The 27,192-nt window shown below is 38.1% G+C and overlaps 1 protein-coding gene and 2 long non-coding RNA genes across 3 annotated transcripts; 1 reads left to right on the top strand and 2 right to left on the bottom strand.

The window, feature by feature from the left end:
* ntrk1 (neurotrophic tyrosine kinase, receptor, type 1) lies at positions 1 to 26,764 on the top strand. The gene is made up of 17 exons (XM_056761786.1): positions 1 to 218; positions 3,398 to 3,472; positions 3,639 to 3,710; positions 6,514 to 6,582; positions 6,749 to 6,900; positions 7,388 to 7,530; positions 8,516 to 8,654; positions 12,097 to 12,429; positions 12,519 to 12,536; positions 12,641 to 12,699; positions 12,782 to 12,884; positions 15,378 to 15,542; positions 15,634 to 15,764; positions 15,909 to 16,081; positions 18,099 to 18,339; positions 20,207 to 20,365; positions 24,388 to 26,764. The coding sequence occupies exons 1-17, from the start codon at positions 1 to 3 to the stop codon at positions 24,571 to 24,573; spliced, it is 2,436 nt and encodes an 811-aa protein (XP_056617764.1). The 3' UTR covers positions 24,574 to 26,764.
* LOC130432446 (uncharacterized) lies at positions 206 to 7,459 on the bottom strand. Its single transcript, XR_008908476.1, has 3 exons — positions 7,161 to 7,459; positions 6,773 to 6,914; positions 206 to 331 (listed from the first exon to the last, which is right to left on the bottom strand). It is a non-coding gene; the product is annotated as an uncharacterized LOC130432446 (long non-coding RNA).
* LOC130432447 (uncharacterized) lies at positions 8,985 to 20,315 on the bottom strand. The gene is made up of 4 exons (XR_008908477.1): positions 20,198 to 20,315; positions 18,092 to 18,332; positions 15,309 to 15,513; positions 8,985 to 11,466 (listed from the first exon to the last, which is right to left on the bottom strand). It is a non-coding gene; the product is annotated as an uncharacterized LOC130432447 (long non-coding RNA).
* Positions 26,765 to 27,192: the final 428 nt, after the last annotated feature.

Below are 27,192 nucleotides of genomic sequence, written 5' to 3'. Positions count from 1 at the left end.
ATGCCCCAGGATACAAACTCACTCGAACCGATGGCACAGGTGTGTTATCGTTGGTTGCCCTCGGTTGTGGTCCTGCTTCTCTTTCTGGTTCCAACAGCCCTGAGTGGATGCCCGGGTGCCTGCCGATGTTCCTTTGCCATGCTGCAGTGCCTGGAGACGGACGGGATTACCAGCATCCCGGTGTTGGCACCACAGGAGAGCGAAAACGTCACAGAGATGTGAGTTGAGTTTCCAACGATGCTCAAAAGTCAATCATTACTAGAAACCATGTTGTGCTTGACGAAAGTTAAGCCATGTTTAGTTTGTGTGTCCTGACACAACAAGTGTTGCTCTGGAAGAGATGAAACCGATTGTGAGTTCAGTCAAAGGCAACTGGCCTTTACGAAGAGCATATGGTTGTATGTTTATAGTGTGTTGCGCCGGTTTAGCCCAGACAACGAGATTACTGGAAATTTATAATGGAATAGAGGAAAGTGGCCTTGTTCTGCATGGAGCTGTTTGTAGTTTCTCTGAGAGCTTTAAAGAGTGTTAGGTAACACTATCTAACCGAACATAATCTATTCAGGGACGTGATGAAAAAACATTGTAACGTTCAGTTTGCTACAGAGTATTCAGATGGGCGCAGACGTATTTGAAAATGCTTTACTTTAATGAGATAACTTGAGCGTGCATCATTTGGGAAACGGCTTTATATCACGCTGACGTTCATGGCTATAGTAGGTAACATACTGTAATCATTATGCCATTCACACTCTCTCTCTGTCGTGTGTTCTCTCTAACTTCTGTTTAACAGTAAAACATTTTCATTTTAATGGTTAATAGTAAAACGATCCAGTTACAATTTTGATTAACGGTGGTTACTAAAGGATATGCAGTAGAAAAATGTATTATATATATACTGTGTATATATAGGTTTTTACATATATAAACTTATGTATGTATATATACATATACAGACTTATACTGTGTGTTTGTGTGTACCTGGTTAACCCCTTTGTTATGGGGACAAAGATGGCAATATCAAAAGATGGCAATATCCAAAATCCTTGTCCTTGTGGGGACATATTTTGTCCCCATAAGGAAACAAGCTTATAAATCATACAGAATTAACTTTTTTGAAAATTTAAAAGAGCAGAAAGTTTTGTGTGATTGTTAGGATTAGGAGTAGGGAGTATGATATACAGTTTGTACGGTATAAAAACCATTGTGTCTATGGAATGTCCCCATAAAACATGGAAACCCAACACGTGCCTGTGCTTGCGTGTATTTATGCATATGTATGTATATATATTTGTATATGTAAACAAATGTGTTATGTATTGTTTTCATGTATGTATATAAGTACATACACACACATAAATATATACATATATAGTACAAAAATTTCATCATAAAAAGTTGTAGACTGCGATGGGTTGGCACTCCATCCAGGGTGTATCCTGCCTTGATGCCCGATGACTCCTGAGATAGGCGCAGGCTCCCCGTGACCCGAGGTAGTTCGGATAGAAAATGGAATGGAATGGAAAAGTTGTAGAAACGATACATTTGTTTACATTTTTGTTTACTCTTTTTTTACAGTTATGCTTCTATTTCATAGTTTCCCACTTTACAGTTGCCATAAGCTCACAAAATAAGGCCTAATTTATAACCATTATATGTTTCTCTCAAAACTCCAAACCCTTGCCATTTCTTTTGTTGTGTGTGTCTCTCAATACACCTGTCCAATTGTGATCCTCTGAATTTCTACAGTCTCTACATTTACAACAAGCATTCAATCAATAAGCGAGAAGGCTCTTTCGCCACATGTTTACGGAGAACACTTTGTGCCCATAAAATCGGAGCGTTTCACCATATTAGCGAGATGGGAACGGAACATATGAACACTGCTTCTGTCAGGGACGAAAACAAGCCACCATTAACTTCATAGCAGCAGCAGAAATTCATCATTCATCTAGTAAATTCCATCCCGTGAATTGCTTGAGAATGCCCTGCTGAAAACAATAGATGAAATATTACCCACTCGATGCGATTCAATAAGCTTAAGCAGTTTGAGATGTCGTCCCACCTGCTCTGTTATTGCATTACGGCTCTCTGGGTCAATCAGATGCTAATAAATATGCGTCTTTCTCAAACACAACTCAGAATCCGAGGACATGAGAAGATTCCATTAAAGTCAAAAGAAATGTCTAAAGCTGGAGATTTGATTATTGATGAACTTCACTGCTGGTCTTTATTTTGTGAACAATTATTTGTTTGCAGTTAATAGGGAAGAAATGTTCATGTCCCACTTTGTAGAAGCGGTAATTAAAAATACACCAGGAACACGCAGTAAACATCTACTCTATAATGAGAGTCAGCGAGACACCATGGACCCTTGTGATCATTTGCACATATGGCCGTGCTTTTACAATATTATAAAAGCGTCATGTTATAATTATAATCGACCATAAATATCAATCAAAACATCAGATTCAGTTTCATGAGTTTGATCATGTATGCACTTACACATCAGTATCTTGATATTAGCTCTCTGGTTTATCAGCCTTTCTAATGTCAAGTGTTGATATCAGTCGACATACAATATTCTGGATGATGCACTTTCAAATCATTTTTCATTTGTAGAATTAAACAAGCCTTTCCCATCTCAAAACCATTCTGAAACATTTAAAAGGACTTGTTCTTAAAGTCATGATGAACACACCATTTAAACTTTTCGCAAGAAGAATCTAGTTCTCATTCTCAGAAGCAGAAGTACTTCTGTAGAAAAGCTACTTGTGTGGAACTGAAAAACAATCGATTTCAAAACTCTTCACTAATTCCTCAAATTAACAGCTGCGCGGGCACAGCAGCGTCTCATTTAGCTCACAGAGACCTGAAACCAGACAGAGCTCGGAGTTTTAAAATGACGATAAGACAAGAATCAGGTGAACATTAAAGCACTTTCGTTTAGATGTTTTTAGAATGCAGTCTTTGAAAGAAGGTCATTTTTTTATATTTTAAGAAAGCAGTTTCATGTCCATGCATTGCTGTTATTTGACAGTTATTTGTATCCACCGGGAGTAAATTGAATTTTGAAATATGGGCGTTGCTAACCAGAATGGAGGCAGGTGGTTGGATTTTTGATGTCGGCTGAAAAGCAAAGTTGTTCAAATGCATTTTCAGTACATTTTAAGGATCATAAAAGCAAATCTTTGGACATTCAAATTCACTATATCATGCCAAACTATTTAATGGATAAAGAAAAATACCCATGCAGTTGCAATGAACAAAGTACCACTGAACATCTAAGCAACCACATAGAAACACCCTGGCCACACATAAATAGCATCACATCTGCTAGAAAGGATTTTGGTTAAACTGATAATGAGAACAAGCTTTTCTCATTTCAACCCTCCAGCTACATAGAGAACCAAGCCGACCTGGAGAACATCACAGACACGGACCTCGCCAACTACAGAGACCTAAAGAACCTGTGAGTCATCTCGGATTGAAAGATTTTCAAACATTTTAGCAGTTGAGATCATGACTTTGTACATTCATAAACTCATTCACTTTGAAGGATGATTACTGCGGTTTGAGATGTGCCCTCACAGCTTTCAATAGTATGCTTAAGAATATGTTTCACATTTGTTTTTCAGGACGGTGACAGATTGTGGATTGCTGCATATCTCTGAAAATGCATTTCAACATAATTTCAAGCTGCAGTATGTGTGAGTATTTTTAACAGATGATTGGTCTTCCCACAATACACTGGGGTATTACGGCTTGTACCTGTCAATCACTTTACACTCTCTTTCCTTTAGATGAGTGAAGCTTTCTGATTGGTCTCAGGCGGTAAAACTGTGATGAATTTACAGTTAGTGAGAAACAAATGACACATTTCACTTCTAGAAATCATTAGACATCATAGATTTTCCACAGGCTTACTATGGGCTGTTAAAACGTAAAACACTTCTGTTAAATAAAAGCAAATAAAATACTAGCCTAAATATTATTTAAAAAACTTAAAATGAGCTAAAATCTGCAATGTTGCCTCAGAAATAAATAAGCTGAAATAAGCGTAAATTAAGGAACTAAAATGTTTAACCAAAAATAAAAATAAAACTAAAAGCAAAATTAAAATACATCAAATGTATTTAGCAAATATATATATATTATATATAGCAAATATATATATATATATAATATATAGCAAAATTAAAATACATCAAATGTATATAGCGAAATTAAAAAATATAGATAATATATAGAAAATAATAAAACAGATTTTTACTTTACTTTAAAAAATAATATAAAAAATCCAAAAAATTAATTATTATAAAAAATAAACAAATTAAAAAGTTTTGTAAATGTAAATAAAAATATGAAAACAAAAGCTCATTTAAAATATTAATATAACTCTCTGAACTGAATTATCTTCTATGTTTGGCTGCAGAAAATACATTTCAGCCTTTAAAGTTGAAAAATCTGCAAAGTGAAATATAATAATTGCTCACCCAACAACGACAGGGAAAACAACAGTTGTTATGCCTCTGATGTCAACCCGCCAAAAGAAACCTTACAGAACCTCAAAAGCAGGAACAAAACTGAATACAACGAAATACAAAAAACACAATATTACATCTATTCTCATCAAGCACCACATGTCAACAAAACTCTAATGATATAAGCCGTGTGTCTCCAAAGGTTGTTGACCCATATCTCCACTATCTTGTAACCGTTATCTCTTAGTGTGTGTGACATGCCCACTGTTGTTGATGTGGGAGAAAGCGGTCACACAGGAGGGGGGGTAAAGAGTCTTCGGATGGGACTAAGGGGGGGTTTGAGGAAACATGAGAGCATATCCAGCAGTCACCCTTTACTCGCCCACTTTGGCGTATTATTGACAACTGATGCATAATAAATACACTCCACTAAGGGTCCATTATCACACAATCAATATTTCACAGAGGGCTGTGTGGAAGAACAGATGTGTCTCTAAGGTCTGGAAGCATTACGTGTTGGGGAGATATACAGTAGGAAAAATCACGAGATTTTATTCGTCTGTCCAATTCAAAGCTTTTGTTTGCTTCTTTAATCTGCGGCCCCTCCCCTGGACACCAGGCTGAAACGGCAGATGCTATTCTCAGGCGCTCTCTCCCTACGGTAGAATCGAACTGTAATAGATAGGCCCCGATGCCCGACCCATCTGACATGAACTTTGGGGAGTAGCGAAAACAAATATTTGAACCCTTGCTGGCCCCCATTAGCCCTGCCACAGAGAATCTATATCAGTGAAGGCATTACTGTCCCCGCTGCCTCTTATCCGTGCGTTCCTTCAGCTCTGCTTTACAGTTTTTGCCCCTGAGGATGCCTCATAAATTCAATTACACAAGGAAAGTGAATTTCTCTACATCAGAAAGCGTTTATGTTAGACAACTCAACGGCTTCTTGAAAACAAGCCATTTTGATCACACCTCGTCTGTGTCTGTCTGTCTATCTATATTTATCCATATCTACCTATCTCTCTATATATGTTTTTTTATCTACAGATATATCTATAAATGATGTATATACATCCTCAGAGAAATTTAAGAGACTATTTCACAGAACATTTATTTGTTGGTATGTGTTTGGGTAAAAGGATCCTTTTTGTTTCATCCGAACTAATGACAATATTTAACCAAATTTCAAATAAAGATATTCTTTCTATTTGCATTTATTTGCAGAAAATGAAAACTGGAGAAATAGGTGAAAATAACAGAAACGATGCTCTCAGACCTCAAGAAAACATGTTAATTTTCACTTTTGAACAATACGTCATCAATATTTGCACATGCATTTAGGAAAAGTTCAAAAAAGATTTTTTTTATGTTTTCATGTCTTGTCATGCTGTCAGTCTTTCACATTGCTGTTGGATGACTTTTTGTCACTCCTGAGGTTTAATTTGGCTGAAATTCAACAGACACTTGACTGGAATGGCCACAATACATCTAGGAAAACTGATTTGAAATTTAATTTGGAATGGTCTCTTAATTTTATCTGCAGCTGTATATATTAGAAATCCATACATACATCTATCTCTATCTTTACATATACATCCATCCCTATATATACATATCCATCCATATCTATCTATACATTTATTCATAATGTATATCCATCCATCTATACATATATAAAATCCAACACGCATCCATAACTATCTATCTACACATCCATATATATCCATATCCATCCACTCATCCATCCATCCATCCCTATCTTTACATATAGAAACATCCAACCATCCTTCCATAAATACATGTATATCTATACATGTATATACTGTATATCCATCCATATCCATCATTCCATCTATATACATCTACACACATCCATCCATCCCTAATTCAGAATCAGAACAATGTTTAATATTTTTTCAAAGGAAATGACCTTCTATCAAATACTACTTGTAGGCCTATTCAAATATTATACAAGATATTTGACAAATGAATGAGAAAATGTTTTTATTTTTACATGTTCTTTTAACAGGAATCTGGCGTCTAATTTACTGCTACACATCAGCTGGAGAGTGTTTCATTCTGTTCCTCTCTTGAGTCTGTAAGTAGCGTACAACACTCGCATATTTTCTTCCATTATGTTTTTTAGAACTACAAAGTAAACAATTTACTTCTTCCTGAGGAATTTAAATCTCTATGCACATACTTGATCAACCCACTTTATTGAAATGGAGAAATAAGCATAAGAAATGTTGTCTTTTGTACAGAATTCTGAGAGATAATCCGCTCACCTGTTCATGTGACATCTACTGGCTTCAGCAATGGCACAGAACCCGACAAGGCGACGGCGACTCGCAACAATACTGCATAAACAATGGCAACATCATTTCACTGGATTCATTTGAAATGGATAACTGCAGTAAGTGGACCCATCTAAAATAAAACACATTTAAAAGAGGATCTGTGTCATTTCTGTGTAACCACTGGCTGCACCAAACAACCTGTAAAAAATGCAATTCTGTTCGGTGTTGTTAGCGGCACAGAAATGAGACCACTTCAACATCTTCATATAAAATGTGTTATGTTTACATATAATTTTTATAAATGAATGTCATTGCAAAATCTCACAACACCTATGTGACATTCCTTAAAGGGATCCTTTATACAAAAATGACTTACCCTTGTGTCATTCTAAAGCTGTGTGACTTTCTTTCTTTTGCATAACGATATTTTAAAGAACTTTGGTAAGCAAACAACACTGGTCCCCATTGAATTCATGTATGGACTCGAAACCAGTAATACATTTCTGTAAATAAAAAGGGTTTTGAGTGACGTGGTAAATAAATCAAACCGATGTTTTGTGATGACCTATACCTTTAAATAAAAATGGGTGTTGCAATTTGCAGGTGTTCCTGAGGTCAAAATCTACTCGTCTACATTGACCACTCAAGAAGGTGGAAATCTGACATTCACATGTCAAGTAAGCGGAGTACCCATGCCCGTTATCAGGTGGAAAACTGATCAGCTACAATCCAACTGGACTCTTCAGGTACATCATGCTTGCTTCATGTGTTTGGCAAATGTAGTTAAGGATGCAATCTATGACAGGATGATTAACCTCTAGCTCAAAACGTACCCATATCACTACTATCACTCCAAAGTTACAACACATGGTTGGGTAAAAAATGGACAAACCCAACCATTGTGTTCGAATGAACCTATGCTGGGTTGTTTCAACCAAAAATGTTCTTAATTCAAACCAATGGTTGACTTTGTGCATACCTTACTCCCCCCCCCCAAAAAAGGTAGTTAAAGGTACACTTTGTAAGACTCCTGCAGTAAAAATGTCCAATAATCACTGGACCAATGTTATATATATTTTTTGAGCTGAATACTTACAATATCTCAAATGTTTCCGACTGCTTTTAAATCTTGAGAAAATCACCATTCTAAACAGTGGACCGGGGCTGTTTAGTCGCCTGTCAATGGCGTCATATCCACCTTACCCTATGTTACCGCCTTTACTGACGTAGCAACCGTGTGACGCTGTCGTAGATAGATGCGTAAGTAGTTTGTACCGTCGGTCCGTCTAGCATTATTGCAATTGATGTGGGTACGTTCAAAATAACTTTTACTATGATTGATTTGAACACTTAAAACTGCACAGTGTTATCACACCATCGAATTGTACAATTACTGTAATATCTATGACAAACAATTTAGTATTAAACCTTACATTATTCGGGTCTAATTCATTATAAAAATATGAAATAAAATGATTTCATCAAACGCAAGATTTATAAAACTTTATTACTTTACCTCTTCCGCCAACATGATTTCTCGTTCCCGTCTGATTGATGTATCAGCGGTAGCATCAGCAGTGGAGTTGAACACCACACGCTTCTACACAGCGTCATCAAGCTACGCGATTGTTGTTGTTTTGATCGTGCGACCTCTAGTAGCGATTTCTACAAACTGTCCCTTTAATCAAATATTGTATACTTTATGTTAAATGTTTTCTTTCGTATTGACAGCGGGGAATCTGGGGATCAACTCTCGAGCTGGTGCTGTATATGTGGAACATCTCTTCTAAAGACAACCTCCATAACCTCACATGTGAAGCAGAGAATCGAGCCGGTCTGGGAGAAGATATGGTCGAATTGGACATTCAATGTAGGTCCATACTCTCAAATGTGATCCTTTTCAAATTTAGCTTACTTTGGTAGCCAGATAATCTGACAACAACCTTTTTGTTCCTTATATTTTACCATTTTTTTACTAACCATATTATTTTTTAAAAGGACTTAAAGTGAAAGTTTACCCAAAATGAAAATTCTTTCATCATTTGCTCACCCTCTGGTCATTTCAAACTACTATGACTTTCTTTCTTCGTCAGAACACAAAAGAACATATTTTGAAGAAAGTTGGTAGCCGAACAGCGCCGGCTCCCATTGAGTTCTATTGTATGAACACAAAACCAATGCAAGTGAATGGCTACAACTGTCGGTTAACAACATTCTTCAAAATATCTTCTTTTGTGCTCTGCAGAAGAAAGAAAGTCAAACAAGTTTGAGATGACAAGAGGGCAGGGGCGTAGTTTATGGGGGGGATGGGGGGGAGGTAACCCCCCCAATATTCAAATCCATCAGTTACAACCCCTCCAATATTTCAACGTGAAAATCACAGTAGATCAAATGTAAAATATGTAGAATTACTTTATTTTGTGACAATAATTTTCTTTCTAATCAAATATGAGTTTGTCATAATAAATTAGACAAAAAATACTCCCCCTCCATTGAACCGATTGGTAACGCCCAACCAATGAGTCACACTTTCACCAAAACAACGCGAGTGGTGTTTGAATGGGAGAGCACACGGGTAACTTAACGTACGCCAAAAATGAAGAGAAGCGCTGCACAGCGGACAATATTTAACTGCTGGTCAGAGAGGGATGCAAAAAAAAATAAAGCATGTACTGAGAATGAGGTATGAGAATATTGTGTAATAATAGCTAAGTACACACCATATATGTTAGCTAGCTAATCCATTGCAATGTATTTAGCTATAACTATCAGTATAAGAAGTTACCAAAGCAGCCATCTGTTTTATTAGTTCATTTTTCAATAGCGTCTGTAATTATCAATGACAAAAGCATTCACATTGATGTTTGTTTTCTTCCTAAAATAATCTGATTTTTGAACGAATTGGATGAATGAATAATTTAAGTGGCTCACTCATTAAAACAGTAAATCGCTGCCGCCTACTGGCGCTTTCAATACTTAATTTCTTTCTTTTTATAATCTCTTCTATGTTAGAATTTATGTCAGTTTAACATACTGTAACACGATTCAGACATGGGGAAGGAGGCGGGAACCGGCAAACTTTGAACAAAGTTTAAATATAAATATTAACAGCCGGCGGCCCCTCACGGACGACCGCCGGCGAACAAAACATAAATACAAAACACAAGAACATAACTACAAACGTAAAACATGTTCGTGCCCGGTCCTCTCTCTTCGACGGTCCGGTCGCTCGTACTCTTATATGCTCCCAATCTCCATGTGATTCGAGCCCGGTGTGCGCACAGCTGGCGCTCATTTACTCACCGGTCTCGAACAACGGTCTCGCCCTGCCTACTCCACTACACATACATTCTAAATCATTACATCTTAAAGAGATCTTCTAACAGGAAACGTCCTATAGACGTATTGCAGATGAGCAAACACTCTAAAAATATGTCTTCCAGATGTAAACACACACATCAAATAGATGTCTCTGTGATGTTCGTGTGCTATCTGGGACGTTCAACCCCCCCAATGTTCAAACCAAATCTACGCCCTTGCAAGAGGGTGAGTGAATGATGACATATTTGTCACTCTTGGGTGAACTATCACCTCAAACCCACCATCCGATACAAACACACAAGAAACTAGTAGCAGCGTAGATAGACGTGGAAGTTTTTCCTCTGAATTTCTCCCATATGACCGCACTCCACACCACAGCAATTACCACTGTTTATCACCTTCTCTTCAGAAGAAGAAAAACAGTGCTTGACTTCAGACAAATGTATAGTCATCAGGGGAGCGATAATGACTGTCAGGAAAATGGCATGATAACCGTCTTCAGATCTTGTTTGTTCTCTGCTAATGGATTTCTCTCCCCCGAAGTCCGGAAATATAATTGTGACGATTGATTGGCAGATAGCAAGTGTGTTAGCCGCCAGTCTATCAGAATCATCCTGCTGGTGAACGAGGGCTCGAGGACGGCCACTGCTTTTTAAGCCGGGCAATCATACAGTCTAAAATTGTTGGGTTATTTGAACCCTTCGTTGGTTAAAAAATGGACAAACTCAACAGTTGAGGGTATTTTTTAAATTTGACTTAACAATGGGTTAAAACAACCAAGAATAGGTTCATTAATAACCCAACTGTTGGGTTTGTCCATTTGTGACCCAACGCTGGGTTGAAATAACCCAACATTTTTTGAACATAGTAGGTATCTGCCCCACGTCTTAGTGTGCCGGTCCTACAGCATATTTCCAATCTGTTCTAAGTATCTTTTATTAGGTCCAGACTGTAATCGATTATATACTGTAATGTCTATGAGGGAGTAAATTTTGACAAATTTTAATTTTGGGTTGAACTATCCCTTTAACATCAAGGTGGCGTTACCATACATACGCATTCACAGATGCTTAAGTCAACATTTCAGTTGCTGACGTTACTTACTGTGAAAATCAATTTTCCCAATGAGGCATCTATGTATATCTATCTATAGATGTAACAAAGCCTTTTTTTAAAGGTAAACTCTTTGACAGAAGGGACTGTGAATCTGTGCGGAGTGCTTCCTGAAGGCAGGGTCATGGGTTAAGAGCAGCGTAATGCTTATGGAGCGGCGGCCGGCATGTTCGCATCAGCATGTTCAGCAACCATTTCCTGCATCCCACCTCCACCGAGATCTCAAGTGCCTCTTGTGGTTAGGTCCCCTAAACAGACAGAAATGTTTTATTTATAACAGGTCAACAGGTTTGCTGTAAAGATGGAGCACATTGATTCATGGAAAAAACTATGAGTGATGTGCCAGTCATCTGAAGAACAGATAGTGGACGGGCATAACTATTATCCATCCTGAAAGATTACAGTGTTATTTTAACAAACTGTATGAATACCAGATCCGGAAGAACATGCGTGATGAAGAATTAAAGATTTTTTAAAAGTCTTGCTAAAAAGACCAGCATGAATTTCAGTGATGGTCTTAGCTGGTCAAAGACAGAAACATAGCAGCCCCCAAAATACACAAACTAGTGACGAACAATGCTGGTCTTTGTAAAGGGGAAAAGGATAAAAATCTGTCATCATTTATTCACCTCTTTCGTCTGTGAAATACAAAAGAAGATAAGTCTCGCTGGTGTTGTGTTCATACAATGGAAGTCAATGGGGTCCAGTGTCGTTTGGCTACCCACATTCTTCAAAATATCTTATTTTGTGTTCCACAGAAGAAAGTAAATCACACAGGTTTGGAATGACATGATGATGAGAATCACGTAAAATATGCTAAAAATGGTGAAATCTCTTTGCAACACACTCGTTTCAACTCACGGTCTCTCTGCGTTCAGTTCCAGTGCAAATCTTGTATCTACGATCTCCAGAATCTCAGCATCACTGGTGTATCCCGTTCGTCTTGGACAGCAATCCTCTAGCCACTATCAAATGGCTGTACAACAACAAGCCCCTTATTGAGAACCGCTACACTTACACGGAGCTGATCAGAGATGCATCTGACGGCTCCAAACAACACGGCTGTCTCTACCTGAACAAGCCCACCCATCTGAACAACGGCTACTACACCCTCATGGTGGATAACAAACTGGGGCAGGACGAGGCCACGGTAAATGGGAAGTTCATGGACAATCCGTTCGACCCTTTAGACCCAGAGGGCATCATTCCTGGTGAGGCAACATCGTAACATACCTTATAATCACAGTTTAAAAAGGTTTCATCGTCTAATTGAATGTTATTATTTCTCTTCACATGCCAGTCCTCACAGACGAACCAAGTAAGTTACTCTAAATCAACTTTAATCCACTTTCAAAACAGAAATGAGTGTTTACTGTTAAGTTTTTTTATCTTGGAGATAAACAAATGTTTTGATGTTATCAGCTCCCACCAACCAATCCACAGATGATGTGACTGAGATACTGGAGACCAGAGTGTTTGGGGTAAGACACTTGATAATGAACACATTTAAAACATCTGTTATTCGTCATGTAATCTTTATAATGGTCATGTGTATGTTGGCAGGTATCTGTGGCGGTGGGTCTCGCTATATTCGCGTGCGCATTTCTGCTCATCACGGTGGTTGTCATCAATAAATGCGGACAGCACTCCAAGTTTGGCATCCACCGTAAGTTCAACGTCCATATTTCGGTTATATTTCACTTCTATTTATTGATTCATTTAATACATACAAAAAAGTAAATATACATGGGGTGAAACAACGAAATTAGAGAATTGTTGAAATACATTGTGGGGTAAAATAATCTTTATTTGATGAGAAATGTTTGAGTTCATATTGAGATCTTCATTTTCAATTTACTGTCAATTATAAACTAAACTTAAAGGGACAGTTCACTTGATTTCCAGCCTGCAAATCTGAGCTCAGTTTGAGACATTGTCTTTTAATGGAGACATTCTGGCTCTTTTTCTCAGGAGAAATATCTGAGACACAGAAGACTTACGCAAAAGTTTCTATTTATTCTCCATTTAATCTCATTTGTGTCTAAGAGAAAGAATTAAGATTAATTACAGAGATCTCATATGATATTATGTGATTTCACATGACCAATGTTCATTTAAAGGGGTCATATCACACGGCTAAAAAGAATATTATTGTTTGTTTTAGATGTTAGACAATATTTTTACACGATTTTATGTAAAAAATCGCTGTATTTTCCACATACCGTGCATGTTTGTATCTCCTCTTTGCCCCGCCTCTCTGATACGTGCAGATTTTTAACAAAGCTCTCCGCTCTGAAAAGCGAGATGTGCTATGATTGGCCAGTTAACCAGTCCGTAGTGATTGGTCAAATACTGCAAGCGTGTGACGGAAATGTAACGCCTCTTACCATATTTGGAACATCAGGTTTCACAGCAATTGTACTGACAGGTACGCCCACTTTTCTTGTGTATACTTTTGGGTGGTCTTAGTCAAATTATACCACAAAGTGACGTACATTTGTGGGGGTGTGGTTACACAAGGCGATTCAGGCAGGTCTGGGTGAGCATTCGCTTTTAAATAGAATACATCTTTTGTTCCAACACTTAAATTTTTGCAATTGTACGTGTCTAATACATGCATGGGCAACTTATAACACACCAAAGACACACAAAAACACGTATTCACGTTGTGTGACCCCTTTAAAGAAAACACTTTTCTAGATCCCTTCTAAAATGATATGACTGGAGTCTTAGACATTGGTCAAATCTACTGTTCAATTAATCAGGCATACACCTAAATAAAAATTCTTTTTCTACATCAATCACAGATAAGATATACCCCCCAAAAATCCAGCTCATGTAAATTGATTCAAGAAATTCAAAAGACTTTTCTACCTTGAACTTTAAAGAATATTGCATTTAAACGCATCACTGAAACATGGCATGACTTGCGCCACAGCAGAAGTATGTTAACATTAAACTGTGGCACAATTACTTTCTCCATTATTATTATTATTATTATTATTTCGTATTCTGAATCGAGTTCAGCAGGAGGCTTTGTGTCGCTCTTAAGCCATATGCAAAAGAAGGCGAGGTACGGTCTCTTCTGAGCTGCAACTTTGTACAGTGTCAGGCTAACAGCTCGGCATAGTGCTGGTCGGTCTTAATTACAGCATGCAAAGTAAATAGCATCGGGAGCCCCAGCCGCGAGCGAGCCATTAAAGAAGAGTGATGGAGCCATGCTTTCAGGTCCACTCGCTGGGTGCGCAAAGTGCTTAAGTGGACCTGATTGCCTCCCTCCCCTCTCACCCTCTATTCCCCGCGTTCCTCTTTTCTGCCCGGTCTGGGGTCTCTGCGGTTACAGCTTGAGTGGGTTTTGTGATCTGAACGAGAAGCTTTTGCTTTTAATGCTGCTTCTTAAATCGGAGGTGCTTTGGTTTGAATACAAGAAAACATTCTTAAAGAGTTTTTTGTATATGATGTGTTGTATATATCATGCCGACCTCGAAAGGAAGTAACTAACTGTCAATTATAAACTTAACTTTAAGAGACAGTTCACTCAACAATGAAAGTCATCATCTTCTCACCCTCAAGTTGTTCCAAACCTGTATGAATTTCTTTGTTCTGGTGGACCAAAAGACATTTCTGGGACATTATTTACAACCATTAACTTTATATTTTGCCTTACTGTTAAGTTCAAATTATTCAAACAACCTTAAAATAAAATGCATCGCTTTAAAGGCAAACTAAATTAAATATGTGGAACAAAAGTTATAATTTAAATGTGTTTGTTAGTTTAGGACAATATTCAGCCGGGATACAACTATTTAAAAGTGGAATCTGAAGGTGAAGGTCGAAATATTGAGAAAATCGCCTTTCAAATTGTCCATCACTGTAGCAGGCCGTTGCTATGAAGAAACTGGATTGTTTTAACGCTCTTAAATGGCTTACCACTGTAATGATGATGTGGAGAGTAGAGGAACCCAAAAGCTGAAATTCTAAGCTTTACATAGATACCAAAGGTACTGTTGGGTAAGAAGTATACAGTGAAATAAAAGAGACGGTGTAATGTTTATCCATGTCGACCTGCAAAGGAATTCATTGTACTCACCTGCTTTGGTCACCACAGTGAAACCAGGGCTGTTTGTGAACAGATAGATCATTTTCTGTATTTTCGTAGGTTCGTCTGTTCTAGGCACCGAGGATGATTTGGCCGTGTCTCTGCGCTTTATGAACTTCGGTGTCAGTCCTCCATCTTCAGATGACAGCACGCTGGACTCTGGCTTGTCCAGTTTTGTGGAGAACCCGCAGTACTTCTGTGGAATCATTAAAGACAAAGACATGTGTGAGTACCAATCCCATAATCCACTGCAGCTTTCAAGCACTTAGTGCATTACGTGCGTATGTTAATAATGAAATGTGATTTTTTTTTGCAGGTGTACAGCACATTAAAAGAAAAGACATTGTTTTGAAGTGGGAGCTGGGTGAGGGAGCGTTCGGTAAAGTCTACCTGGCCGAATGTGCCAATCTCTGCCCGGATACTGACAAGATGCTGGTTGCCATCAAGGTACATAACATTACGATATGTGACATGTGGTGTTCTGTGCTGCATGGTTACCCTAATGCAATGCAATTTTTAAGTGTCCAAGTAGTTTCAGTGGCATCTGTGTGTTCACAATATTTTATTATCTCTCCTTTTGTCTTCATATAGACCCTAAAGGTGGCCAGTGAGTCGACCCGGCAGGACTTCCAGCGCGAAGCCGAGCTGCTCACCGTGCTACAGCATGAGCACATTGTGCGTTTCTATGGCGTGTGTACAGACGGAGAGCCTCTGGCCATGGTGTTTGAGTACATGAGACACGGAGACCTCAATCGCTTCCTAAGGTCAGTCCAATAACCACCGGCCGTTCCCAAGAAAATACACACAGTGCCAGCAATGTGGTGTGGCGGTCGGAAAGATACCACAGTCCATGGTCAAGAGTTCTTAACCATACATGCTCAGGATGATCTTAGAATTACCAAACAAATAAAGCAGTCTACAGGACAATGTTACACCTGTGGCCCTGATGTGAGAACCAAATATTTTTTATGTACAGCTTTGGTCTTAAACCACTATTGATTTTCACTGGCCGCTTGTCAAGAAACAAACTTTTTAAAAAACAATAAACCACTTGGTCTGGGACAGTTACAAACAGAAACGTTTTGACAGAGCTACATTCAGCAGTGCAATGGCGGCCATCTTGGTTAGGTCTATAAAGAGCTACATTCTGCGCAGATGTTGGACAGAACTACTATTCTGAATCAGAAAAGACTAACTTCTGTCATTATAAAGTTACTAAATAAAAATTCAAAATCACTGTCAAGTTGGAATTAAAACAAGACAATAACTGGCATCACAATTTGACCTCCAAACACATTCTTATCCTTTAAAAGCTAATGGCTAAATTATAAAGAGGAACACCAGATTTCGTTTTGCACATTTCGTTTTTGTGATCTTCAAGTCTTAATGAAGATGTAAAGTTCACTAAAGTTTGAAACAGTGGACCATATGTCCGGCACAGCTGAGTGCGTAAAGATCCAGTCTGTTTGCCAGGTGGCTGCTGGGGCCAGATTGGGAGTGGGGACATGTGAACGTTTGAGGGGGAGATGAAAATCGCATTTTCACAAGACACTGCGTGGATGTGGCTCCAGTCTCAGATGCAGCTGCCCCATCCTGCCACCTGCCTGCTAAACTAATATGGATCACATATGAAACCTCATAGCGGAGAGGAGGCGAGCCAATGGCACAGGGTTTACATGCATGTTTTAATTAGGATGAATGGAGACATTGGGTCGCTCGTTGATGCCTGATAGACATGCGAGGCAAGGGAGACATGGGAAAGAGAGATAAGAGCCTTGAGATCACAGAAGACGAATGGTTCGGCAGAAGGCACATGCGTGCGCTCTATGCAGATTGGAATGGAATATTGGACACTGCACAATCTGGACAAACTCTGAAAGTCTCAGGTTGAATTCCAGTCGTCTGAAAGTGCTCGGTGAAGTAGATGACACACATTATTAATAAACCAAATCTTATTTTATAATATTTTACATAGCTACAGTCATTAAGCACTTAATATAGAGAATGTGATTATGACATATAATACCATTACCACTACCAATCTGACGTTTGGATTGATAATATTTGAAATATTTTTCAAGATCTTGTCTTTCAAATATTTGATTCAAGTTGTATTAAAAAATGCGCTTATGTATGTTGTGTATTTCTTGGTGTAAACTGTAGCTCAAGCTTTGAGAAGAATCTATGGAGGCTTGCCCAAAAAATACACACAACAAATGAGCAAAACTAGATCTTTTTCTTTTTAACTTTATTCTTTATATTACTCATGATTTATCAATCCTTCTTCAAATTGAAGCTCAAATTGAGCATATTGCATTGTGGAATACATTATTTTACAGTGTGCCCTGTATGTGAACTGTATGTGTACTTGGGGTTGTGAATTTGGATATCAATTTCAACTCTTAAATTGAAAGGATAGGAATGAATCGGATACTTGATTTAAAACGAAAATTTCAATCCTGCTAATCAATTCCTGTGTGCACATTTACAGAAATGAAAATGATATCTGTGTATATCTGCTGATATCTCAATAACAGCACTTATGAAAATGACACCATGGTTTTACTATGGTGTTTGTAGTAAAGGATAGTAACCACAATAATAACAACTTTAGAATCAAAACTGGGAATATAAAAAGATAAGCAGAATCGGAATTGATCAAATTCAAACAATACCCGACCCTATTCATACTGTACTCTAGGTCAGCACCATGACCGTTTGCCATTCCAAACATACCAATAAAGTTTTCCAACAGCTGTTGTGTTATCTCTTACTGAACAGGGCCCACGGTCCGGATGCTCATATCTTGGATGAAGTGAAGGTTCCTCCAGTTGGTCAGCTGACTCTTACTCAAATGCTCCACATCGCTGCTCAGATTGCTTCAGGAATGGTGTATCTAGCGTCTCTGCACTTCGTCCACAGAGACTTGGCCACCAGAAACTGTTTAGTTGGTGAAGGTCTGGTTGTGAAGATCGGGGACTTCGGGATGTCAAGAGATATTTACAGCACCGACTACTACAGGGTAAACAGACTCATGTGATTCATTCACACGTAAACTTTGTTTTAGATGATTCGGTAACACTTTATAATAACTGCACGCTATGAATCATTAGTTAAGCATCAGTACATAGTTAATTAATCATTTATGAAGCATTGGCCCCACATTAATAGACATTAGTAAGCAGCTTATAAATACAGCTATAAATGCTTTGTTCTTGATTTATAAGCATGTATATAATATGCTTAATAATCAAATTTTCATACTTTATTAAGGATGAATTCATCATTTCTAAATTAAGGATTACATTACTTACAAACCAGTTAGTTGGGAGTTGTCAGTGGTTCATGAGATCATTTAGAAAGTGTAAGTAAATGATTAATAAACTCCTTGAATGCACATGTATACATCTTATTATTCTGACATATAGTAAGTTACTTAATTTGTTTATAAATGCTTTTTTAACACACAATCCTGCTGTAATTCATGATTAATTAAGGTAGTTATAAAACATTTACTAGTTGTCAGTTAACTATTTTTGTGAGCTCATCTAAAGTGAGGACTATGTATGTCTTGTAAAGCATTTACAAATAAGATTTAAAGGCTCAGTTATCTTCTAAACAGAAATAGGAAAAACACAACACAGAGGGATACAGAACATAGAAATATTTATTTCAAGATGCAAAAGAAATTAAACTGTACAACTGTACATATTAATGTATATAAAATAAAAAATAAACCTCTGCAAAATTGAAATTGTACAACCGAACATATAAATTAACATTAAATGAATTGATATAAAATGAAAAATAAACTTCTGGAATTTTTTTAATTCCTGCACACCTCCAGGAAAAATATAACTGTGAAGTGATATGCAACTTTCATTTGTAAATGCTTTACAAGGCATACATAGTCCTCACTTTAGATGAGCTCACAAAAAATAGTTATCTAACAACTAGTAAATGTTTTATAACTACCTTAATTAATCATGAATTACAGCAGGAATGTGTGTTAAAAAAGCATTTATTAACAAATTAAGTAACTTACTATATGTCAGAATAATAAGATGTATAAATGTGCATTCAAAGAGTTTATTAATCATTTACTTACACTTTCTAAATGATCTCATGAACCACTGACAACTCCTAACTAACTGGTTTGTAAGTAATGTAATCCTTAATTTAGAAATGATGAATACATCCTTAATAAAGTATGAAAATTTGATTATTAAGGATATTATATACATGCTTATAAATCAAGAACAAAGCATTTATAGCTGTATTTATAAGCTGCTTACTAGTGTCTATTAATGTGGGGCCAATGCTTCATAAATGATTAATTAACTATGTACTGATGCTTAACTAATGATTCATAGCGTGCAGTTATTATAAAGTGTTACCGATGATTCTTCTGAAATACAAGTTCCTTAGGAATATAACAGAAACGGAATAATAAACATGAGTCAGCCCTGTTGGATGACATTCACATTGCTGTTGGATAACTCCTGAGGTTTGATCTAGAAATCCTGATTAAAAATTGGAATTGTCTCTGAATTTTTTACTTTTTTGGGGAATGTTTCTAAAGCTCTGGAAGACATACAGTATGTGAGATAACTGGGGTGTTTTTCTGTAAGAGACAAATCTGAGAAGCAGGAGACTTTAAAGTCCAAATTTTATGCATTTAACCAAGGGCTGTTAAACGGTTAATCGTGATTAATCGCATCCAAAATAAAAGTGTGTGTTAATCCGCATTAATCGTTTGACACATTTCAATGCATTGCTTTCTGAGAAACAACAGAGATAATAATACGATCTTATTTGTAAAGTCAATCTTTCCTAAGAAGTTTTTGGTGAAATATGCGAGTGTAATTTCTTCATTTTACCATCATCAGGTTGGTGGAAGGACTATGCTTCCCATTCGCTGGATGCCACCAGAAAGCATAATGTACAGAAAGTTCACCACCGAGAGCGACATCTGGAGCTTTGGAGTGGTGCTTTGGGAAATCTTCACCTGTGGAAAACAACCGTGGTATCAGTTATCCAACAGTGAGGTACAGCACCAAATTCCCTGTAATGTTGATGGAAGCAATGATCATAAAGTGAAACATCCACTCGATATTTAAAACAATGAATTCCTATAAAGTGATGGAAATGATGATGAATTGAACCATTCTGGTATTCTTTTCGGATTTCTTTTCGTGACACCAACGAAGTCAAACAGATTTGGAACAACGTAAGGAGAAGCGAATGATGTCAGAGTTTAACATATTTGGATGCATGATTTATCTAACGTTCAACTACGCAAATGCAAAATACATTTAGAATTTCTGACGAAACTCTTCCCAAAAGTTTCGTCAGTGATGACCAGTAACCTACATCAAACCGACTATATCGCCCTCATCGTGATGCAAACATCCATTTTACCTTGAACGAGACTCTCTTCTCTGAAGCACTTACGCATGAGATCAATAGATTTTTAGGTACCAGAACGATCCAGACCTCTTAGACCAGGCACCAAAAAGTAGATCCTGGTGTGACCACAATTCCACTACTGTAGAGAAGAGCCTCTCTTCTTTCAAGAGAGAGGTAGATCACTTTCCCGCCAATTCGATTTTAATTCGATTAAACCTCATCTTCGCCTTGGGCCGACGTTGTTTAACCTTGTTACCCTAATCCTTCCCGAGCCATGATGGACACAGCTAATTATCCAGAGTCTAATTGTAGGCGGCAGAGACAGATCGTTCCTGACTTTCCATCTGCGTGGGGGCCAGACTTTCAGAAGGGTCAATGTGGATTTTTGTTAATTTATAGCAGCGATTGAAAGCCCATTTCAGTATGATGTTGTGTGGAGTTGACAGTCTCTTAACCTCATTTGATTAAGCGGCAATGCTATAAAGGCTAGAAGTCACTGGTGTTTTAAAGAGCCACAGACCAGGAATAGCTGTAGTGAGAGGGAGAATCTCGAATGTTTACGGTCACGGGTGGACATAAGAGAGATGAAAAGGGAAGAAAGAATTCAATTCATTGGGAAATTTAAGGAACTGTCTTCAACTTTAGTTGGTGCATTCATAACCCCTTAAAAACGCACGTGTCCTGTGGTGTGACAGCAAAACAAACCTAACAATGAAGATAAATCTCTCTTCTCCGCTATTTTAACATGAATAAATATTAATAATATAAAATAATATATATTAAAAGTTGTTTTCTAAATGTTTGCTATCACACCATATAACACATGGTACGGTTTATTTGCATCCGAATATAGAGAGATTAGGACCATAAATTTTTGATTGACTCCGTCAATATTAAAGATATCGAGATATTATGAATGTATGTGTATGTGTACATTTGTACAAAAGTAATTGCTAGGCAATGAAAGACAAGACAAGGTAGTAACAATAAAAGTAAAATGTGGCATGTCTGTCAACTGATCCTGGGTGTGTGTGTGTAGCCTAAATTTGTTGGTGCATTTCAAAGTTGCGATCCGTATAATTTATGTTATTGACTAGGCACATAAAAATCTGTTTTCTTACATCACAATTCACAGTTTATGATAATTATTAATAATACGTTAGTTGGCAGCTTTGTGTGAAATGTCAAGTTGACATCATTTGACTTCAACTCACATGAGTTGAGAAGTAAGAAGCAAGAGAAGTATGTGATGTAACCAGCAATTGCATATTTTAAACAGAGATGGCGATATAGAGGCAAAAATTACGAATTGTGGCTCTAATAAAACATAAGACCGATACAACTCCATTAAAGATCTTATCAAATGTAATTCCATTTTCTAAAAAGGTACTTAGGCTGCAATTTCAGGTAGGCTACTTGTAGAGTCTATTTTCAGGTATTTAAGAGAAGGTTTAAAAGTGCTGTTATTTGCTCAGCCCAGAAATGTTGCTGAGAGCAGGCAAAGAGCTCTGTCTGTCTGCCTTACTCTTGTTAGATGTGTATTGCAATTACTATTGCTCATAGAGGTTTGAGAATTTGAACGAACTCTGTAGTTAGAGATAACATAATTGAAATTTAATTGAAACCCTTTATTTTCATTATATACAGTACAATGAGAATTTAAAGAGCAGCTCCGTACACGTGTACACATAATTAGCAAAATATATAAGACTATATAATGAATACAATAAAATGCAATAAATACATTTAGTGAAAATTTCAGTTAGTATGGTGACAGCTTTGGGGAAGAAGCTGTCCCGGAGTCTGTTTGTTCTGGCCCGTATGGACCTGAAGCACCTGCCAGAGGGCAACACGTTAAAGAGATGGAAGCCGGGGTGGGTGATGTCTTTCAAGATGTGAGTTATAGATGACAGTCAAGGAGGGGAGAGGGCAGCCAATGATTTTTTTGTGCGGTGTTTGTCACCCTCTGCAGTCCCTTCCTGTCTGCCTCTGTGCAGCTGGAGTGCCAAACTATCACAGCGTAGGTCAGCAGGCTCTTGATGGTAGAACAGTAGAAGGTCACCAGCAGCTGAGTGTTTAGTTGCTCCTTCCTGAGCACTGTGGTGTTGACCGACCAGGAGAGGTCTACAGATATGTGGATGCCGAGGAATTTGAAGGACTCCACTCGCTCTACACATTCACCGTTGATGTACAGAGGGGCAGGGGCGGATCTGTTACGATTGAAGTCCAGGATGAGTTCTTTGGTCTTGGTGATGTTTAGTGCCAGGTTGTTTGATGCACACCACTCACCAAGTTTCAGGACTTCGCCTCTGTACGCCTCCTCGTTCCCCCCTGTTATCAGCTCCACCACCGTTGTGTCATCAGCAAATTTGACAATGATGTTCTCTGGGTGGGAGGGACTGCAGTCGGATGTGTAGAGGGAGTAGAATAGCGGGCCCAGAACACAGCCTTGGGGGGAGCCAGTGCTGAGAGTGTGGGAGGAGGAGAGGTGAGGACCCAGTTTCACCTGCTGGGTCGGTTGACCAAGAAGTCTTTTATCCAGGAGCAGGTGAGTGGTGGGAGCCCAAGGTTGGCTAGCTTGGGGATTAGAATGTCTGGTGTTATTGTATTAAAGGCTGAGCTGAAGTCAATGAAGAGCATCCTGACGTAGCTTCCCTGTTGCTCCAGGTGACTCAGCACTGAGTGGAGAGCGATGGCTATGGCGTATTCGGTTGATCTGTTAGACCGGTATGCAAACTGGTGCGGGTGGTGGGGGGGGGAGACAGGCTTGGATGCGTCTCAGAACCAGTTTCTCACTTGGTGATGACTGGGGTGAGTGCTATGGGTCGGAAGTCATTGAGGCCTGTTGTGGGTGACTTTTAGGGATCAGGATGATTATGGCAGATTTGAAGCAGGGTGGGATGACGGCTCGTTCCAGAAATAAGTTGAAAATGTCAGTGAAGACCTGTAAAAACTGCTTGGCACATGCCTTGAGCACCTTCCCAGGTACTCCATCTGGACCTGTTGCCTTCCTAGGATTCACTACACAGAGCACCCGCCTCACGTCCTGTGGCTCAAGAGTGAGTGAGAATTGTGGTGGTCGTTGGAGTGATGTTGCTGAGTGCTGTGTTTGAGACTCAAAGCGGGCAAATAAGCTGTTCAGCTCCTCTGGCAACCCCGCATCTGAGTCTCTGGGTGTCACAGCACGGCCTCTGTAGTTGGTGATGGTCTGTATGCCCTGCCACACCTGCCTGGGGTTGTTGAGATGTTCCTATGTCCTTCTCTTGCATTCTGCTTTGGCAGTCCTGATGTATCTCCTCAGGTCGGCCCGAGCAACGCTGTACATTGCTCTGTCATCTGATCTGAAGGCTGAGTCACGGGGCCGGAGGAGCATGCGGACCTGGCTCGTCATCCAGGGTTTCTGATTTGGGAACACCCAGATGCACTTTTCCACAGTGACATTCCCAATACAGTACTTGATGTATGCTGGGGTGAGGAGCAGGGAGAAGTGGTCTGACCGGCCCAGGTGGGGGAGGGGTGTGTCTCTGAACGCATGCTTGATGTAGGAATACACATGATCCAGAGTGTTTTCTCCTCTTGTATGGCATTTTACATATTATGTAACAAACCTTTTACAACCACCTTTATCCTCATTTATCTCAAATATTTACCATCTTTTCAGGCGATCGAATGCATCACGCAGGGCCGAGAGCTGGAGCGTCCGCGTACCTGCCCGAAGGAAGTGCATCTCCTTATGCAGGGCTGCTGGCAGAGAGAACCCCAGCAGAGGCTTGTCATCAAGGACATCTACAACCGCCTTGTAACCCTCGTAAAGAACCCGCCCGTCTATCTGGACATCCTGGAATAACAGCTTGCAGGGACGAGCTGGGAAAGACTCACTTCTGCTGACAGGTTTGGAAGAGGACAAACGTTTTGGAGGAATCGGAAGAAACTGCGTCTTATATCCATATGTGCCGATCGAACATTTAAAGTGTTTGTTGTGTATGTCCAAACCACCACTGCTTTTTCTTTCAGCATTAAAGTGAAAAATTGTATCCATATGTTCAAATTTGATAAATAAGATGTAAATGAAAAAGTGGATCCTTGTATAGTGGAAATTGTTCATGGATCTTCATGTTTCCTGGAGTTTCTATATGAGGATATTGATGTCAGGGTCCTTCTGTTATCAAGTAGAATTGTAATAAAGGTGATGCGTGCAATTGCACCTTTAACTAAAACACATGCTGTTTCTTAAAGAAACAGTTCACCCAAAAAAATCACCATTTATTCACCCTCATGTTATTTAAAACCTGTCTCACTGGTTTTGTGTCCATACAATGGAAGTCAATGGAAGAATGTTGTTTGGTCACCAACATTCTTCAAAATATCTTCTCTCGTGTTCTGCAGAAGAAAAACAAGTCATTCATGTTTACATTGACATGAGGGTGACTAAATGAAATAATTTCCATTTTGGGGTAAACTAGCCCTTTAATAAAATGACCCCCAAAGAAGGTCTTAAGTTTCTATTGTTTTTATGTTGTGCCAAGTTGACCGCATTTCTTTCTTGTTTTTAGAGTTTCATTATTACAAATATATCCACCTGTTATGTGTGGTCTAAACATGCATGTACTGTACAGCATGCGTGTTTAACATCAACTTATGGCTCCTGAGCTTTGCTTTCTAACAAAAGCATCATTGAGGTCAACAACATGTGTACCGAATGGAATACTACGTTACTGCACATATAACCTGCATACTATTAAAATAGTATAGAAAGGAAAGCATTGTGCAGTAGGCAATGTTAAACAATCCAACAGTACTATGCAACAATGTTTTCAGGTTACATATTGCATGTTTCATTCAGCGAGTGGTATCTAGCTATCATCTCACAAATAAAACCAGTTACTTTGTATTTTCAACCCAATTTTACGTTAAAGTATCTTCAGAGCAGTGTTGGGAGTAACTAGTTACTAAGTAATTAGTTACTGTAATTTAATTACTTTTCCCTTGAAAAAGTAAAGTAAGGGATTACTCATATGTTTTCTGTAATTTAAATACAGTTACTTTTGATGTAATTAAACTAAATACTTTGTTAAATATATGCGTGTGCAATAGCATAATTGACTTCAAAATTCAAAGTCTTACTTTAAAATCTGTGCTTTCATGTATAATTCTCACATTTGTAATACTTTGGTCAGTTAATAATATTATTTGAATGAATTCAATAAGCCGTTTCATGTATATTCTTGAATCACTTAACTAATCAAGGTTGATGTAGGATATAGAGAGTAATTAGTAATGAGTAACTAAATACTTTTTGGACAGAGTAATTCGGACAGTAATCTAATTACACTATTGAATATGTAATGAGTAACTAGTAATTAATTACTTTTTCAGAGTAACTTACCCAACACTGCTTCAGAGTTACCCAAAACAAGAAGTGAGTAAGATATTGAGGGTTCTAATATTTCAGGATGATGCATTACACTGGAAATGAAAGGCTCAAGGTGAATTCTTTGCATTGTGGGATTGAATGTTCCACGCAGCATTCTCTGGCTGTGTAATTATGGCGAATGTATGCAATATACTGCAAAACATTAAGAGCAGTATTATTCCAGCATGATAGTAGTGTAAGGGTGGAGATCAATGAAATATCATTTACCCAACGGAAAGTGGCCTTTGTTTCTTATTTGATTATTTTATGAACGTGTGTGTCACTTTTACATGCTGGTTGTGCCTCATGTATATAAGCTAGCAAGTGAGTTTTTTCTAATTCATTTTTTCATTGCATATGGATGTAGTACTAGTTCCAAACACAATCAAAATATTCGCTTGACTTGAAATGTTTCCCATGTCCTACCCAAAAGTCTATTATTCTAAAATGTGAAAAATGCAGAATGGTTAAATGATATTTTCTATATGTCTTATTGTCATTAAACAAGTGGTCAACAATTTTGAGAGAATGTCATTAAATACCTATTTAATAATGATAATAAATAACCGTCCAAAGAATCCAACCACACCTGTATCATTTGTACAAATAAATGCTTTTCTTTTCACTTTGTTGATGGATAATCCATGACAGTGTATTGAACTTGATTTATTCAATGTTTTATTTACAGTTTTTATGTTATAATATTCAAATCATGATTCATCTCACATAATCCCCGCAGTGGTCCTGCTGTGTTCTATGGCAGAAACACGCAAAATATCTCAAATGAAGTGTAAATCTGAAGTGAATATTGAAACAGATGTAACACTAGTAATCGAATGACACACAAAGTGGCACCAACCCTTTGACACTATATTGGATGGACTGCATTTGTGTCTCTTACACACAGAAAAACGTAAAAAATCGTGAAAGCCTGAAATTAAAGGTAAATGGAAAGATGTAGTATTTACAGTGTAAAATTAAAAATATAGCATTTCAGAGATGAGAATTGTTGCCGAGATTAACAGATGGAGACAAGAGAAGTAACAGATGGAG

Source organism: Triplophysa dalaica, chromosome 12, assembly GCF_015846415.1.
Source record: "Triplophysa dalaica isolate WHDGS20190420 chromosome 12, ASM1584641v1, whole genome shotgun sequence".
NCBI classification, from domain to species: Eukaryota; Metazoa; Chordata; class Actinopteri; order Cypriniformes; family Nemacheilidae; genus Triplophysa; species Triplophysa dalaica.
This window is presented reverse-complemented; position numbering and strand designations above follow the sequence as displayed.

Excerpts from the sequence above, each read along its gene's own strand:
- ntrk1 (XM_056761786.1), top strand. The coding sequence starts at position 1 with ATGCCCCAGGATACAAACTCACTCGAACCGATGGCACAGGTGTGTTAT. Across the intron at positions 6,901-7,387 it reads ATTTGAAATGGATAACTGCA|GTGTTCCTGAGGTCAAAATC; the intron begins GTAAGTGGACCC and ends TGCAATTTGCAG. Across the intron at positions 15,543-15,633 it reads CATTAAAGACAAAGACATGT|GTGTACAGCACATTAAAAGA; the intron begins GTGAGTACCAAT and ends TTTTTTTTGCAG.